This window comes from Anguilla anguilla, chromosome 12 (assembly GCF_013347855.1).
Source record: "Anguilla anguilla isolate fAngAng1 chromosome 12, fAngAng1.pri, whole genome shotgun sequence".
Classification (NCBI taxonomy): Eukaryota; Metazoa; Chordata; class Actinopteri; order Anguilliformes; family Anguillidae; genus Anguilla; species Anguilla anguilla.
In genome coordinates, this window is record NC_049212.1 from 13532095 (window position 1) to 13549723 (window position 17629).

At 42.2% G+C, this 17629-nt stretch overlaps 1 protein-coding gene across 2 annotated transcripts in view; it reads right to left on the reverse strand.

Annotated features, from left to right (window-relative positions):
* Positions 1 to 201: 201 nt before the first annotated feature.
* cadm1b (cell adhesion molecule 1b) overlaps positions 202 to 17629 on the reverse strand; it is a 285857-nt gene continuing 268429 nt past the window's right edge. For both annotated transcript variants that reach the window (XM_035386152.1, XM_035386150.1), the window contains 2 exons: positions 1626 to 1754; positions 202 to 371 (listed from right to left, as the gene is read on the reverse strand). In XM_035386152.1, the coding sequence (XP_035242043.1) occupies positions 253 to 371; positions 1626 to 1754 (248 nt within the window). In that variant the 3' untranslated portion in view covers positions 202 to 252. The remainder of the gene's footprint in view (positions 372 to 1625; positions 1755 to 17629) is intronic.

The window sequence follows — 17629 nt, forward strand, 5'->3', positions numbered from 1 at the left end:
TGGTGAAGCTCTCTATAATGATATCTGCCAACAACGACTTTGCTCTCCCGGCGCCCCCTGCCCCCGAACACACCCCACCCAACCCCTTCCCCTTCCCTTCAGTCACAAGCCTCATCTCTACTTCAGCTGCACAGGTTAGACTCCACACCCTCCTAAGTCTCCCTCCCCAAAAAACCCCGTCCCCGCCCACCCTGCCCCACCCCAGAAAACAGCCCCTTGCCCGGCAGGACACGCCTGCAGGCTCACGCAAGGTTAGATGTAGTACTCCTTCTTCTCGTCCGAGTTGTTGTGGCCGCCCTCGGCGTTGATGATGGCTGTGTCGGCGTCTGCTGCATCATCTGCCCCTTTGGCTTCGTGGGTGAAGTAAGTACCTTTGAAGGGGAAAATAACAAACACCTCACAACAATATAATGAAGAAGAAGAAGAAGAAGAAGAGAAAGTCTTTGATGCTACATAAGCAGACCTGGGTCAAATACGTATTTGTTTTGGATTCAAATACTTTTCTGTGCTCTGTTGATCTTGCCTGGTGTAACTGAGCCTGCCAATATGACCAGAAGGCGAGGTTTGCATTTTTTGAGAGTATTTCATTGGTTCCAATACACTACACAAGATCAGTAAAGCGTAGAAAAGTATTTGAATCCAAAACAAATACGTATTTGTACATAAGAGATTAATGAAAGAATGTGAACATTAAAAGAGATATTACAATGTATCACAGTACACATATAACACAAAAAAACAATGCACAATATTCTCCTGTGCAGTCGACACCAATATTTCGGGCAACGTTCACAAATGATGAATTTAAGCAATTCAAATTAATTGAATTGAAACTGCAGACTATCACCCTGTAAGCTCCTGATGTGGTGCACAGCCAAGTTTCTTAATAACTTTGACGCATTCAGAAAATAAAGTTCTTGATTTAATTTAATCAGACTAAAGGAGCTCATTGTTTTAGTTAGCTCTGACTGTTATTATTGATTCAATTCATCCCAGCTGATTATGTGTAAATATTTTATGACTGCATCTACTGGAATGCAGTTGAGAACTGACCCCAAACTAATCTCTTCTCTTTATAGGGCAGCTCATGAGGACAGAGAAAGGAAGTGACTCATCTGGGATTGCTCACACCCCTGAGTCACCACACCAAGCCATGATAGGCTCATCCTCTGTCAGGGTCTTTTGCTCAAAGGATTTCTCATTTCCAATATCCCATAAGCTTCTGCAAAATCAATCTCAGCCCATATAATAAAAGGCAATATCCTACGTCAAACGAGCGAAATTGGAACCAAGCCTCGAGCTATAAAAAAAGAAAAAAAATACTATCCATGTTGTGACAATGGAAACGCAGTTTAAATCAGCAGCAGCAGGTTTATTCATAGGAAATAGGTTTTACTGTAGGACACGGGCTTGCCATCAGGGAATGGCATTAAACCCAAGAGGTAATCTGGCGGACTGCGGTGAAAACTGGTATTATGTCATCGGGAGGAATTATGGGAAAAGAGTACGTTTTTATTAGCATACAACATATTTCGGCATATGCATACAAATATCTGCAGAAGCTACCAAAGATTCCAGAACCAGGGCCTGACGGAGCCTTTGGGGACCTCTGTGGCAATGTTTACCTTTGTGTCTCGCAAAGTACCGTCCCAAAATTATGAGCAGACACAGCATGGCGAACACGACCACCGCCACGACCCCTCCGATGACCGCATGATCCATCTGCCCCGGTACTCCTTCACCCGCTCGAGAATCTGTGGGACAAAATCAAAGACACAAAAGATGCTGTGGTCAGAAAACCCCAGTGAGCATACTGTATAAAGGGAGAGTAGATGGGCAGAACAGCCATAATTATCAGTGAAAAGACCATTCAAGTCAGTTTTGAAAATACAACAGAACAGGTCATTCTCTGCGGACTCTGAGTCAGTCAGCAAGATTTTCTGCGGTTCCTTCAATAATAATAATAATAATAATAATAATAATAAATATAATAAGCTTTTTTGCCCATAAAGCACTCTGTACATTATTTTCGAATGCCAGTTTCATTGAAGTAAAATGTAAAATTGATAACAAGGACACGAAGAGAACATTACCACACCAGTTCCTTAGCTGTACAGTAAATTACAGCTTAGAGCTGAGAGCGGTCTCTTTTAAGCAAACAGAAGTGTGCATTTTGCCAAACCCAAAAGCCACAAATTCCAGCAATTCCAAAGTACATTTTGCAAAATCAAGCATACAGTATGAAAACACCGTACTAAAAAAGGTGATTCAGTTGTGTCCTGTTGGCAGTGCAATTGCCTACCTGTAAAGTTCTTCAGCGCTTTTCACAAAGCACTCCATCACCAAGGTGTGACACTCACTTTATGAGAAACCCTAAGCTCACCTCACACGAGCCGCGCTCTCACCTCATTTAACCCGCCTCACACATAAGGGTACAGAGCAGAGTGTTCTGGCCCTCGCCGCATACCAAACATAACATATGCTGCACAGCTTTCAGTCCATTTGCTCTTCCGTGGACCAAATAGCCTTGACCTTTCAAGATAAATACTGAAAATTTTAAAAAAGGAAGTCTGACAGGTACCTCAATCAAGGAAGGAAATGTCGAGCCGAAGACAAATGAGTAATTAAAATTAGAACACATAATTCACCCCGGATGTCATTAACGGAGGTGAAAGGGGCTTTGTCACTGTCCGCATGTATCAGTGCCTGGCTGTGGCCACCACCCTTAACGAGACTTGTAGTGCTCTGAAGAGAACTTTCTCCTCCTTGAGGGGAGCATTTCTTCAATGCACTGTTCAAATACTCGGTGATACATATTGGTGTGAAATACAACCAAAAATATACTATAGTACACACTGTTTAGTATTGTCCTGTATTGCATATTCTTACATGTTGCACTGTAAACAGGTACAATGTGTAGCCCTCATTAATAGGTCCCCCTCCCTCCCCCATTACCCTGCCCAAAAATAAAACCAAATAAATAAAATGTAGTTTTGCTAAATGGTCCCTGACAGGTCCATTAAAGTGATGCACGGGGCCTGCCCCACAATTTAAACAGAACGGCACACGAAACAGTAAAATATTCCAACGCGTCCATGATTTGTGAAGCGGCGGCTGACGGTTCCGGGGTTCGAGCTTCCCGACTGCACGGGACTCCGCCAAATAAATCCGGCCTCTGCCTCAGCTGTCTCTAGTCACAGCTTAAGAAATACATTTCACCCACTAGACTAAAGGAGTGAATCCAAGTCCATTTCTAAGAGAGATTTATACCTCTGTTGGAGAAGAACAGGGCAGGGCATTAAAGCCCGAAAAACCCTTTCTAATATTTGGAGGCGTATTGATCAAGCGCGGGGATTCATGACAACCGAAGTTAATGGCAGCTCTGCAGGGCTGGGAGAAAGGACACTTCTTCAGTACACAGAGGAGCTAAAATGTTCATCGATACCGCATCTCTCAGCTCTGCACTGAAATTAAATGCCTTTGGAGAAAAGGAGAAAATGATGAGAGAGAGAGAAAAAAGATACGGTCTTTATAACATTTACATTGTGGGCATTTAGCAGATTTCACTATTCAGAATGATTTGAACAGCTTATGTCATTCTACATGCAATTCACTCATACAGCCAGGTATTCAATGAAGTACCCTGCCTGCAGGCAGTGTCTCATCTGTGAATCAAACCTAAACCTTGGGAGCTGCAAGCCCAGTCCACTTAACCATTATTCTGTACTACACTGGCGCTGTATAAGTTAGCAGCATCAGGTTTACAGATTTAAGGACACAGAAAGAAATGTTCAATTAAGGAAAAAGGACAAAAGGAAAAGGGGGGATGGAGCCTAAACAAAGGGGAGATGCTTTGCTCCTGATGTGCTGTACATTTGGCGTCTCCAACAGCAGTCACCCACAGTCTTCCTGTACCCAAAAAAACACAGGCGAAGCGTCGTCTGTGGGAGATCCACAGCGCACATCGTCAGGTCAGGCTAATGGCTATGGGAATAATCACACGGTGGGTGGGCGAAGAGGAGAGGGAGGCCATCCCTCCTAATTCCAGCCATCCCTCCTCATCAAGGGCATTAAATCTTGGCCCAGCCTACGAGGCCACGGTGCCACCCGCTGAAACGCAACCAAAACGTTAGTCGGAAATCCAAACGGCTTTATTTTATTTCCCTCAGTATATATTCTTTTTTCAAAAACTTCAGATTTCCCTTTCCACCGAGGCATATTCAATTACAGCGAGCAGAGATGCTTCTGACACCTAATTCGCTCTTGTCCAGGCGGCGGTAAAGATGTGCTTTAACACTCTTTCCCATTAAGATGTTAATGTGGACTAGTGTGTGCTGGCCAGAGAATCAGCGGGATAAATTGGGAGGATAAACAGCAGCCAAAGTGTCACTGAACCTCCTCCCCCACACACCCACCCTTCCCAAACATTTTTTTGTTTTTTTAATCATCTGAGTGATTCTCAGCCAGCGAGGGTCTTGTGCAGAACCTGACACCTCCTCAGTTCTTTGACTGTACATCCAGGAACAAACTCTGCAGAGAAAACTGCTGTAACTCCCCCTCTCCACAAGAGCGTCTGTCACCCGCCACCTACAGGCCACTGGCCGCAGGTTTCACCTCTGCTGCAGGTGACCAATCAGCTGCAGGGGCTGCAGCGGTCCACAGATATCATTCTTATTTTACACTTGACTGTTAAAATACATTATTTATTTATATATTGCGCTTGTTTGTTTTACAAGTGGGTGGGGTGTAAAAGCCTGTATACTTAGGTTAAATATTGCACATTATTATTTTAAAAAGATGAAAAAACAAACAGAAAAACACACAAACAGTGTAGTCTGTTGAAATGAGTTTGGACTACGCATCCAAGAGCCAGATGGTATAAAAATGAAAAAAGAAAAACAAAATTCTCTGATCTAAGTTATTCTGTGGCCTGCGGACTGCTCGATATTTTACATAGCAATTTGGTATTTTTTTTTATGCAGCCACCGAAATTGGCTCATCTAAACTGAATAGAACGAGCCATTTAATTACATGTGTTGCGCTGCGATTTTAGATGGGTCATTACCACAAACAGATGTTTGTGACACGATTGAAAAAAAAAAAAACAAAAAACAAAAAAAAGACCTAGCGCTGGCGCACACCGAACACTCGTGGTCCTGACATTATGCGAATGGCAGTCTGAAGTTACGAGGGAATAAAGAAGATTTCTCCATTGATTTACACATTGGCTTGGCAGTAAAATGAATTACACGTGGCTACAGGGCGCTCTCTCTCGCTTGCAAGCTTTTACGGGGTTCTCTTTCCGCCGCTGCGTAGAGGTGGCTAATTAAACTGCGGGTCCCCTCCATAACACCGACTGTGGAAATGAGAAACAGGCTGGGGGTGAGCTAGCGTGTGTCCACTGCAACCTGCCCCACACCCCCCTCCTCTGCAGTCCCTGGTCCCTTCCCTACTGTCTCTCTGAACACACACACAAACACACACACACACACACACATACACACCTACACACACACACACACACACACACACCTACACACACACACACACACACACACACATACACACCTACACACACACACACACGCACGCACACACGATATTGGTACATTGTCCCAGTTTTAGTTGTTTTGGCTCTGCACTCCATCACATTGCATTTGAAATAAAACAATGAATATGAGGTTAGAGTGCAGACTGTCAGCTTCAATTCGAGAAAGCACTTGTAACTGACATATTTCCAGGAATAAAGTGATACAAATTTGGAAATGTACCCCAGGGAAAATGTTTACACAGACAAACCACGCACCATGTAGACAGCTCTAAAAAGGGAAACAAATGCTCCGTACGTCATTCTCCTGAGGTTGTCCCTGATATTATCACCATTATTCCCAGGTACCATTTAAGTTAGTTAATCATCAGTTAGTTTAAAATAAGCTTGACATCAGTGTCCTTACGATGATCTATTGTAAAGAAGGACAATATAAAAAGACAATATAATCAGACAAAACACAGAAACAACAAAATCCCCAAAAACTTAAAAAAGGAGGCGCCGGCCAACGTTGGCGTGCGATTTTAAATGCTGGGAGCCGAATGCGGCCGGACCCCTGTCTGGTTCTCCCGCTCGCCTCCCTGTCTCTGACTGCCAGAAGGCACAGACTCCGGCACCCCGGGGAATCTCTCGGCACAAATTGGCTTTTGGTGGGAATGTGCACCCAGGGAAGGCAGGGAGGGTTGTTTCTGCCCAGGATTTGAGTGCGTAACGAGCGCATTGTCCCTACATCACTGCTCTCCCCAGCTTCTCTTTTATAGCACAGACTTACTGGGGGAAAAAACTAAACAAAACAAAACAGGAAAAACCAAGAACAGAAAAGTTTACAAAACAGTCATCATTGTCACCGAATAGAATGACTTATTTATTTATTTATTTATCATACTAATCCTTTGTCAGATGGCACTTCAGTCCCTTGGATAATCAAAATCAGTAGCTACAATCATTTTTTTGTAAAAATGTCCATTTTTCACATGTGAGCAAGAGTTTAAACAAATAAACAAAGAAATGCTCATCTTTGTTGTTTCCTCTCACAGGTTCCAGGCAAAAATAATAAACTAAAGTGAGAAAGACAAACAAGCAAAACTACAATGAAAACTTTTCACAGTAACTTCTCTAAGTGCTTTTCTGGTCACACCCACTTACTGGGGAAAGAAGCACAATTTAAGTCATGGGCAGATTGGTAATTACAGCCCAGGAGTGTTTGTGCCTAACTTCACAAGTAGTTAAGCACTACTACTGGTTAAAAAGGCAGACAGAAGCCCAGCTACATGTTAGCATTTTACAGACACTATATCCCATAGACTTACATTGATTAAATTCTTTGTACATTCAATCAGTTTACACAGCCCTATATTTGCTGAAAAAACTCAGTTAAATACCTTGCTTGAGGGTCCAACAGCAGTGCTCCACCTGGGAATTGAACCTGCAAGCTGGCAGGTACAAGCCCAGTTCTCTAACCTTAATGCCTTACCGCCACCCATTCAAACACATGGCTTTCATCAACAAAATGGCACTCAATGGCAGTCTTATGTACCAAATCTGAAAGGATCACAGCATGAGTGAACACCACAGTCTCTGATCAAATCCGACCACAGTTGGATTGGCTTCAACAAGCGCAGTACTTACAAATAGGCTTTAGACCGTAATTCCGACATGGATCACCCAATATGGATGTAAATACCCTAACATATCCATTGTTTTGTTTTAAATTTAGCATGTTGGAGTACAGAGCCAAAACAACAATTGTCTTCCTGCCCCAAAACATTTGCATTCAACTGTAGGTGGACGGCGTGAACTTTACCATGCAAAGTGACACACAATGCGTCCCATGCAGCGTTTGAGACAGACCGTCACAGAGAAACTGAACGTTGGGGCTGAGATCAGTAGCTACGTCATGCGCTTTAAAACACTGAAACTCCCATCTGATTCAGAAAGACCTGCCAACCGCGTCTACCAGTCATAACCGCACAAAGGCACCGATAAAGGGCACTAATGGCGATGGCTCCAGATGGAATCAGAATGTGTTAGCAGGAACAAAATCAATAGAGAGGTAGAATATCAATCCAACCGAGTGACTACATCTTTAAAGCAATAATGTAGGCCATCGATTGAGTGACACGTTTTGAATGCTTTTGATGCGGTCCATCTCCCACCTCATTTGTGTAACCTGAGTGAAAATTCCAGAGAAATGGTTCCATTTAAGACGTGAGAGAAGGAACACAAACTGTGTTAAACGTATGGAACATCGTATCAAATTATGATTTCACAGAGTGGAGCTATCTACTCTTTTTATTTTAAAGCCGTCCATTGCTCTTCTCGGAAAAAAAGATGAAACAGTTTGCAATTTCGCCTCCTATTCACCGTTTAACGCGTGGTATCTGCTGCAACCAAACCTTGAAAAAGTCGGGAGAAAATACTCCCTCCTTTTATTTTCTCCCCAACACCAAATTGCCAGTTGTGCTTCTTGAATTACAACTGCAAAAAGAGCTCTGCAGCTGTAGTACATGAAGCAATCCGATGTCCTCCGATGGGTAATTTTTCCCAATACCGGCCACACAGTAATACAGCAGAGCTAGCACCAACTGGATGGAACCTGTGCACGCCTGGTGCATCGTTTATAGGAAGTGATGCTTCAGAAGCCAACTTAAACCCACCTTGCACCTGATATGATGAAGCCATTGTGTCCTGACAGACCTCCGGGTAATCAGGTAATAGTCATAGCCCTGGCCGTGAACATACAATATCCAATCTACTGGCCCAGCTTGTGGGTGAGTATCTTTGCCATATCTCACACACAAGATCTCACACACTGGAAAAAGTGTTTTCACTCCACCTGTAAACATGACAGTAGCTCTAGCAATGCTGCTAACAGGTATTCGACACTTATAAAACTAAATAAATAAATACATAAAACTTTTTCAGGATTGAATTTTAAATGGACGCTTAGGGCAATGCCATCTTAAATACGAGCGTGATCAATCGTTAATGTTGACATATAAACAAGATTTAAGCTTCAGTGCAGCTTAACTCAAGGTGCTGAAAGGTATTTGTAATTTCATATTTTGAATGTAAAGATCAGTAGGACCCATAGACTGCACTCCGGTTACACAGTACACATTTCTAAAGCATCAATGTGAATCTGGCCTTTGGCTACGTCTCCCTCATACTCCACACCCCAACTCAGGAGAGGAGGGTCTATCGTCAAGACAAGCCAGTGTAGGTCCTGACAGAAAGCAACCTGATAGGCAGTACTACCACTGCAGCTGCTATAAGGCCCAGTAATCTTTGAGACAGACAAAGTGATTATATTCTCTGATTCAGATAAAACTGAGCTACATTTCAGTGTGCTGGGGTTAATGGCAAAGTCCGCCTGTCAATCAGCTACATAGATTTTCTCAGCTAGAGAAGCAGTGACTCTGCAAGGCTTCCAAGTTAGAGTCCGTTCCTTAGTAGAGAGCCCTGTAGCAGCCAATAATGTAATAACTGCCAATAACGTAATAACTGCCAATAACGTAATAAATTTTTCCGTTCTTAATGTAATAAAAGCCGATAATGTAATAACTGACCAATAATGTAATACATTTTCTGAACCAATAAGGTAATAACTTTTTGCATATAATGTAATAAGTTATTACATTATTGGCTACAGTAATAAAAGCCGATAATGTAATAACTGACCAATAATGTAATACATTTTCTGAACCAATAACGTAATAACTTTTTGCATATAATGTAATAAGTTATTACATTATTGGCTGGTTATTACATTAGCTGGGTTTTTTAAAAATCATTAAAAATGTAATAACAGGAGCCGATGATGTAATAATATACTTATATCGCTTTAAGTTTTATTTATTGGCTATAAAGTGTCACACTTCCATACAAACTTGAATGTCTCTTAAAACCCATAGTACTCACGTGTGATTAGACTAAGGGCCTGCACCTTCTGTAGTTTTTCAGGACCAGGGTTTGACACTACTGAACCACAGTAATGATAAAAAAGATAAAGCTTACTATTTAACACCATTTAATGTATGTGACAGATCTGGAACAATGAGACTACTGCAAACAATCTTTCTCCTGCCCTGTATCATTTGGGTATGCACAGGACATGGACAGAGAGCAATGTCAGATGAGACTTATGATGTGATACTCAAGGCACTCAAGGGGGAATTTAATGTCCCCGTAGCACAGAGAACAAGGAGCCAGCGTGCTGCTCTTGTTCAACTGTGGCGGAATAGGCAACTTTACGCCCTCAGTGAGGATGGCCAGGCAATTACATTTGCTGGAAAATTGGTAGCCAAGACGTCAACTATCCCTGCACTTGTGAACAGGGTACTTGATGAAACAAAAGGCTCCGGTGCAAGAAAGGTGAACATACACCTTAGAGAAGAATACTCTGGCATCAGTCGAGCTAGTGTGCAAGACACATTGGACAGGTCAAGATGCTACCATCTGCATAAGGCGACATTTGGAAACAAACCCATTCCAAAATCCATTAAAGCCAAAGCAGTTCAAGATCGCCACCAGATTGACCTTCTTGACATGGGGAAATGGAGAGTTAAGCATGACCGAGCCACATACAGGTACATCCTGACCATATTAGATGTATTTAGCAGATACATATGGCTAAGACCATTGAAGAGTAAATACAGCATTGAGATTGCCAAACATCTTGAGGACATTTACACTGAGCATGGTCCACCGAAGATTTTACAGCATGATCAAGGAAAGGAATTCAAAGGTGCAGTACGAAAACTCATGGAGTCCCTTCAGGTGAAAATAATTCAGAGCTCGCCATATCATCCCCAGAGCCAGGGTAAAGTGGAGAGGAGCCACCGTGTACTGAGGAAAAAGATTATGTATGACCTAGTCAACTATCAACAAGGAGGAGTCAGCTGGGTCAAGCATTTGCCAATTTATGCCAGGATAATGAATGAAGACCCAAAGGAGGTTTTGAGTTGGATGTCTCCTTTTCAGGTGTACTATGGAAGAAAAAGTCATAGACTGTCCAATCGGTTAACCTGTTCCCCAGCTCAAGTTCATGAAGAACACTGTCTCCCAACCCACAAAACACTGCCCACCCAAAAGCATAGGCTTTTGTTTGAGGATAACCGAATGAAGATTAGGAGAAGGGCACGCAAGGCAACACAACGCTGCACAAGACGAATGACTTTGTCTGGAAGTCATCCACCCTCTATGTATAGGGTAAATGACAATGTGTTGGTCAGGGTGAAGAGCGGTAATCGTAGAGTTTCACAAAGGCATTTTGTATTACCAGGTTTAGTTGTGAAAAGAAACCTAAAGTTGTACAAATATAAGGTTCAGTTCCGTATGCCCAATAGCCCCACTCCAACACAAAAGTGGTTTTCAGTGTCTGATGTGACCAGTGTCACAAGACTGGAGGAAAAGCAGCGCCCAAAGTCTCAGCCCAAAACAGTTCAGAAAACCCACCTGCTAATTCCTTACACACATGAGGAAAGACTGGAGTCTTTTGAATCATCAAACCTGAACATTCGTTTAGACCCGATTCCAGATGGCAGTTGCCAATTTGCTGCTATTGCTGACCAATTGGCCACCCTTGGAATATTCCGTTCTGTATCAACATTGCGAGAAGAAATTGTGGCTGATCTAACATTTCACCCGCATGGAGTGGATGGGACGCCACTTTCTGAGTATGTGGAAGGGACATGGGGGGATTATTTACAGAGGATGGCACAACATGGTACATATGGTGACCACATAACTCTTCAAAGAGCTTCCCAGATATTCAATGTTCAGTTTCTTGTTGTGTCAACTCTTGGTTTGGATGCAACCTCTGTTATCTCACCATCTGGTTTTTATTGTGAAAGCTTGCCTCTTTTGGTTCTTGGCCATATTGCTGAGGGACACGGGGAACATTATGTAAGTTTAGATGGACCAATTTTTTCTTACATTCAGGCCATTCAGGAGGCAGAGAGACAAAGACTGTCTTTCAGAAAACCAGTTAAGATACCTACTGGAGTTGACCCTCAACCTAGCCCTCTGGCTGACCCTGCACCTGGCATTCTGGCTGACCCTGAACCTGGACTTCGGGTTGACCTTGAACCTTATCTTCCTCCTGACCCTGAACCTGGCCCTCTGACTCACCCTGAACCTGGGCCTCTGGCTAACCCTGAAGTTCAGTCTATGGCTAACCCTTTGGTTGACATGGTAGTGGATCCTGGCAATGAGCCTGGAGCTCAGTACCTACCATCAGAAATATTGTCAAAAATTATTGAGTTCTCTCTCAATCTAGATATGTCAATGCTGGGGACATTCAATAGAGTCTCACTCTTATTCGGTGAACTATCTAGACCATATCATCCCAACCTGTACATAAGAGAGGCACTTGCAGAGAGTTTGGAACTGGACAAGGAGAATGACTGTTCCATTAGTGTTATGAAGCTATACAAGGCTGCTGGACGCAGCAGTGGTCTCAGCACACGTATAAAAGAGTTATTTAGTAAGGACAAACGATGGATGAAAGCCTGGATTCTGCTCAGTCACATAGCCTTCGGACAGTACAAAGTTAAGGACATCTACTGGAAGAATTAATGATCATTTTTTTGTTGGTGTTTTGTTTTTTTTTGTTTTTTTCTGCCAGCAGATAATTTCATTTTGATTCTCTCAAGTTCTTTTTTTATATTTGTAAATGAGTGGAAGTTACTTTTCATTTGAGATTTGAGATTTAACTTTACCTCCATTTTGTCAAATGTAATGTGTGTCAAGAGAATGTTTAGTTCTTTAAAAAAGGGATGGTAAACCATCCTTTATTATTATGATAAAACTGAAAGATGTGTTACCAAAGTTATCTTTGTAGGTCATGTTATATACTATATTTTACAGTTTAGAATTTAGCATTAAGAGGTTGAAAGTTGAGCACAAGGGATAATAGTGCCAGTTTGGTTGAAGAAGTTATTTAAATACACTTGATTAAAGATTATATTTTTCATGGAAAGAAGTGGTGGTCTTTTTTATTTGAGAACACAGCATCTTCAAAGCGGTATAGATTTCATATTATACAATATAAGAGTAATTGTGTGTGTTTGCAAACATGTGTGCTCCCACTTAATTTGGTACTCAAATGGCAAAGGATAAGGCAGGGCTGGAGATAAGTCTAACCATCAAGTTACACAAACAATTAATTCTTAGAGAGAGAGAGAGAGTAGGTGTGCGTGTGTGTGTTTTCTCAGAGTTAGGACTAAGATTCAGGGGTCAGGATTGGCCTGGTTTTTGAGCAGTTATTTGAAAGAAGCAACAGTAAGGGTAGGCCTAAGTGTTATGGAAGTTTGACACTTGATAATAAATAAAACTTATACATAGTCATACAAGCATATTATTACATTATCGGCTCCTATTATTACACTTTTTATGATTTATTTTAACCCAGCTAATAATGTAATAACCAGTCAATAATCTAATAACTTATTACATTATGTGCAAAAAGTTATTACGTTATTGGTTCAGAGATTTTATTACATTATTGGTCAGTTATTACATTATCGGCTTTTATTACATTAAGAACGGAAAAATGTATTACGTTATTGGCAGTTATTACATTAACGGTAGTTATTACATTATTGGCTGCTACAGCGTGTGGTCAGGTTTTTGAGCAGCTATTTGAAAGAGGAAGCAAGGATAAGTGTCATAGAAGTGTGACACTTTATAGGCAATAAATAAAACTTAAAGCGATATAAGTATATTATTACATTATCGGCTCCTGTTATTACATTTTTTATGATTTATTTGAAAACCCAGCTAATAATGTAATAACCAGCCAATAATGTAATAACTTATTACATTATATGCGAAAAGTTATTACGTTATTGGCTCAGAAAATGTATTACATTATTGGTCAGTTATTACATTATCGGCTTTTATTACTGTAGCCAATAATGTAATAACTTATTACGTTATATGCAGAAAGTTATTACGTTATTGGTTCAGAGATTTTATTACATTATTGGTCAGTTATTACATTATCGGCTTTTATTACATTAAGAACGGGGAAATTTATTACGTTATTGGCAGTTATTACGTTATTGGCAGTTATTACATTATTGGCTGCTACAAGCCCTTTCAAGGAGGTGCCAGATAAAGGCCCCCATCGGTTCCACAGGATGAAAAGTGAGAAAGCCATCTTCAGCTCCTGTGGCTACATTGAGATAAGTGGCCTTGCACATGCAAACATGCTGCATAGGGGCAACTCCATGACTTTTACATCTTGCACACACCTAAGAAACCATACATAAACATAGGGAGAGCCAGTACTGGCACTAGAATCCTAAAAAAAGATGTTCTGCCTAGTACAACAGTGAACACAACCTATTTATAGACAACAGACACTGAAAAAGATGTCCCTGGCCATCCTGGAACAATATGACCCGGAAAGGCGAGAATACCTGTGACATTGGATTTGCTGTTCCAGATAAGATCATTCAGACCAGACACGGACTGAAGAAAAACATTAGAGCACAAAGCTCAACACGACCAGAACCCCCGGGCACCGGAGGGAAGCCACGTGCAAACATGGAGGATCAACAGAGTGTGAGGGACGCGCACACGCACACAAACACACACACATGCACACACACACCGTGAGCGCTGCTACTCTGGGTTGCTCAAAATCAGTTTCCCTGATGGAGTTCATGACTGTTACTTGTACACTAGAGGGCTGACAAAGACATCTCATGCTGCAATCTGTCCGGGATCGGAGAGTCTCATCCGTCTTTCTTTCCCAGCACTACCTCTGTCTCCAACCTTACCTGTGCTGAGCTGAGGCAGGCAGACTTTTCTGATTAAAAAAAATAATAAAATAATGTATAGTTTTAACAGTGTGGTTCATCCAAGAGGACAGTCAGGACCACCATTTACCTAAAAACCTCCAGTGATGTCCAACGCCTTCCTGAATCTATCAAAGTCAATATCTGAATCACATTCCTAGCACTTTTACTCTGAAATAAATAAACAGAAGCACAGACATCTGGGTTACACTGGGCCCCAGTGCAAAAACACAACCTGGCTCTGTCAAAAAGATAGAGGCTGACAGATCTTTAACCAGCAGCCATATCACCATGCACCCTGCTCCTGCTTAATAGCTGAGGCAAAGCAAGTGTGGGCTTGGTTGGGAGACCTCCAGGGAAAATTAAGTTGCTGCCGGAAGTGGTGTTGGTGGGACAGCAGGGGGCGATCTTCCCTCTGGTTGAAAAATCCCCAATGACACTGTGCTGTAGGAGATGTTGTCTTTCAGATGAGACGTTAAACTGAGGTCGTGACTCACTATGGTCATTAAAGATCCCATGACACTCTTTGCAAAAAGTAGGAGGGTTCCCTGGTGTCCTGGCTAAATTCCCAACCTGGTTCTGTCAACCTGCCACTTAATCATCCCCCGATTTAATTGGCTGAAAAACAGTTCTCTCCTTCTCCACCTCAGCTGATGTGCGGTGAGCGTTCTGGCACAAAATGGCTGCCGTGCATCATCCAGGTGGATGCTACACATCGGTGGTAGCTGAGGTGCGTTTCCCCTGATCACTGTAAAGCACTCTGAGCATCTGGAAAAGTGCTATACTGTAAATACAATGTTTCATTCATTCATTCATCTTCACTTTCACAGGTTGTGCATTGATTTATTCCACCCGGGAGTAAACATGTTTTACTCCAAAGATCCTTCCACTCTGGCCCTTGGGCAGATCTCAGAACAGTCCTTTAAAGCCCAGGGAATGTGCAGGAGGGCATGACCACGCCTTCTTTCCTGAGCTGGGAACAGCCTGGCTGCCAAAATCTCTCCATCTCCCTCTCAAGCGTACACAGCGGGGTTCTGGTTGGTTTTGCAGGAAGCCATCTTGGCGAAGCCGTGCGGGAAGCCCAAAGCGAGCGAGTTCTGCTGAGGACGATGCCCGGATGCAGAGCGGGTTCCTCCTCAGTCTGAAATATGTGTTTCATTATCTTTGACTGATTGGCGCTAAAAGAGGCCGTGGAATTTTCTCATCTTTCCCTTTTATTGGTTTCCGCTTTGATGAGCGATGGAAGCGCGTTGGTTTTCCCTCCTGTTCCGGGAGCAAGGTGGAGGCGGCCCCTGGCTACACTTTATCTCGCTCTCAAAGTCAATTACTTTTCTTCCCCGGGATAAGAAGCCTGTTGTTTTTATCACTCTGGACTTGGGCATTTTTCTGTTGCCAAGTTCTAATAACTCTCAAATGAAACACATGCAGCATCAGATGCTATCCCCCTGGTGGACAATTAAAATCGTATTTGTCTGGCCTATTATCATTTTTCTTCTCCCACATTCCTTTCAACGTTGCGGAAAACACTCCATTTGACTACACGGCAACCGTTGGGCTGCCCCAGCGTGAAATCTGGAGACTAATTATTGATCTGTGAATAACAGCTAATGACAGAAAATTAGAGAGAGAAAATATATGTGAATATTACATACGCTCAACATTCAGTACATCGATCTGTGTGTGTATGTGTGCGCGTGTGTGTGTGTGTGTGTGTGTGAACTGCTGCCTGTAGCCCCTCAGGACGAGTGGTGTGACAGTCTCCTGTGTGGTAATGAGGAAGAGGGAAGCAGGCAGGACACTTTCAGCCATAATATATACTGATGAGGCCTAATTAGACAGCTCCACAAGAGGCCACATCAGACAGAGAGGTGCGTTCGCAGGAGAGCCAGTATGGAGTCATTAGATGTGCCATGGTTCCCAGATCTCTGTGGCATACCCAGCTAATATGAACGCTGCATGAGCGATGGGGAACATTCCGGCTCTATTTCCGTTTGGTCCTGAGATAATACGAGGAGAATGTTCCTTAGACCATCTCGTAATTACCGCTCCAAACAAATTCTGTCGAGTCACTGAGGAAAACGTTCCGGTAATGTCGCATACAAACTCACGGCCGACGATCCCGGACGTTGTCTTTTTGTCTTATCGATCACGATCTTTTAAAAATATAAAATAGAACACTGCTAACTTTCCTGACAAAACGAATATGAATGAGTCTCGCTCTCGCCAATTTATTTTCATTTCAATTTTTCTTCACTTACCTGGCATAACAAAACTGAATAATGTTCTAAAACTTTTTTATATTTCCTGTGACATTACCATGTAAAAGGGACATCTTAAAACAGGACATCCTGTATATACATATAAGGAACATTTACTGCATTCTTAGAACAAAAGAAATGGTGGCACCACGTACATTCACCCTGCCGGGCAGCTGAAACCCAGTGGGCACCCCAGGCACCGACTGAGGTGGTACATGTTGGTCAACAGGTTGAAGCCTTCACTCCAGACTGGGCAGTAACAAGTACTCTGATTTATTGATAGGCCTGCTGCTGTCGGATAAGACTTTAAAATAAAGCCCCGATTTAATGAGATCATTAAAAGTTCCATGGCTCTTACTGTGCAGCTGGGTAGGCAGTGGGATGAGTATCCCTGTTGGGCCCCTTTAAAAATGCATGTTTTATAAGAAACAGAAGGAACTTTCAGAATGAAAAGCTATTTTTGAAGGCAGATTTACATCTGAAGTCTGTATTTACATATCACTATCACTATTTTTAAAATCTTTTTTAAATCCATTGAAATAGTTTTAATAATAAGGAGATATGTACAAAAGCCCATCAAATTTCCTCCACAGCACGTCACTTCAACACTGTCACACAGTTGAAAAGGCCCCAGAACTGGAGACAATATGGACAAGGATACAGTGTAAGCTGACGAACGAGCACATTCATTAAGAACACAAAAAGTGGTTAACATCCATAGATCTGTGACAGCGACAGTCACACGATATGCATGTCGCCTAATCTTTGACAGTTGAGCAAAACTATAACTGTAACGGTTCCTCACTATTATAGCTAAGCTGCTTATTCTTGGCAACAAACAGCACGGGTGAAGCAATAGGATTTTCCAGGGACAGTGATCAAAGCAAACACATCCAAATTACTTAATGTAACTTTAAGACAGCCAATGTCAAGACAGGCTAGATCAATAGATCGCCTTACATTCACCCATTCACAAACACACACACACACACACACACATACATACATACACACAC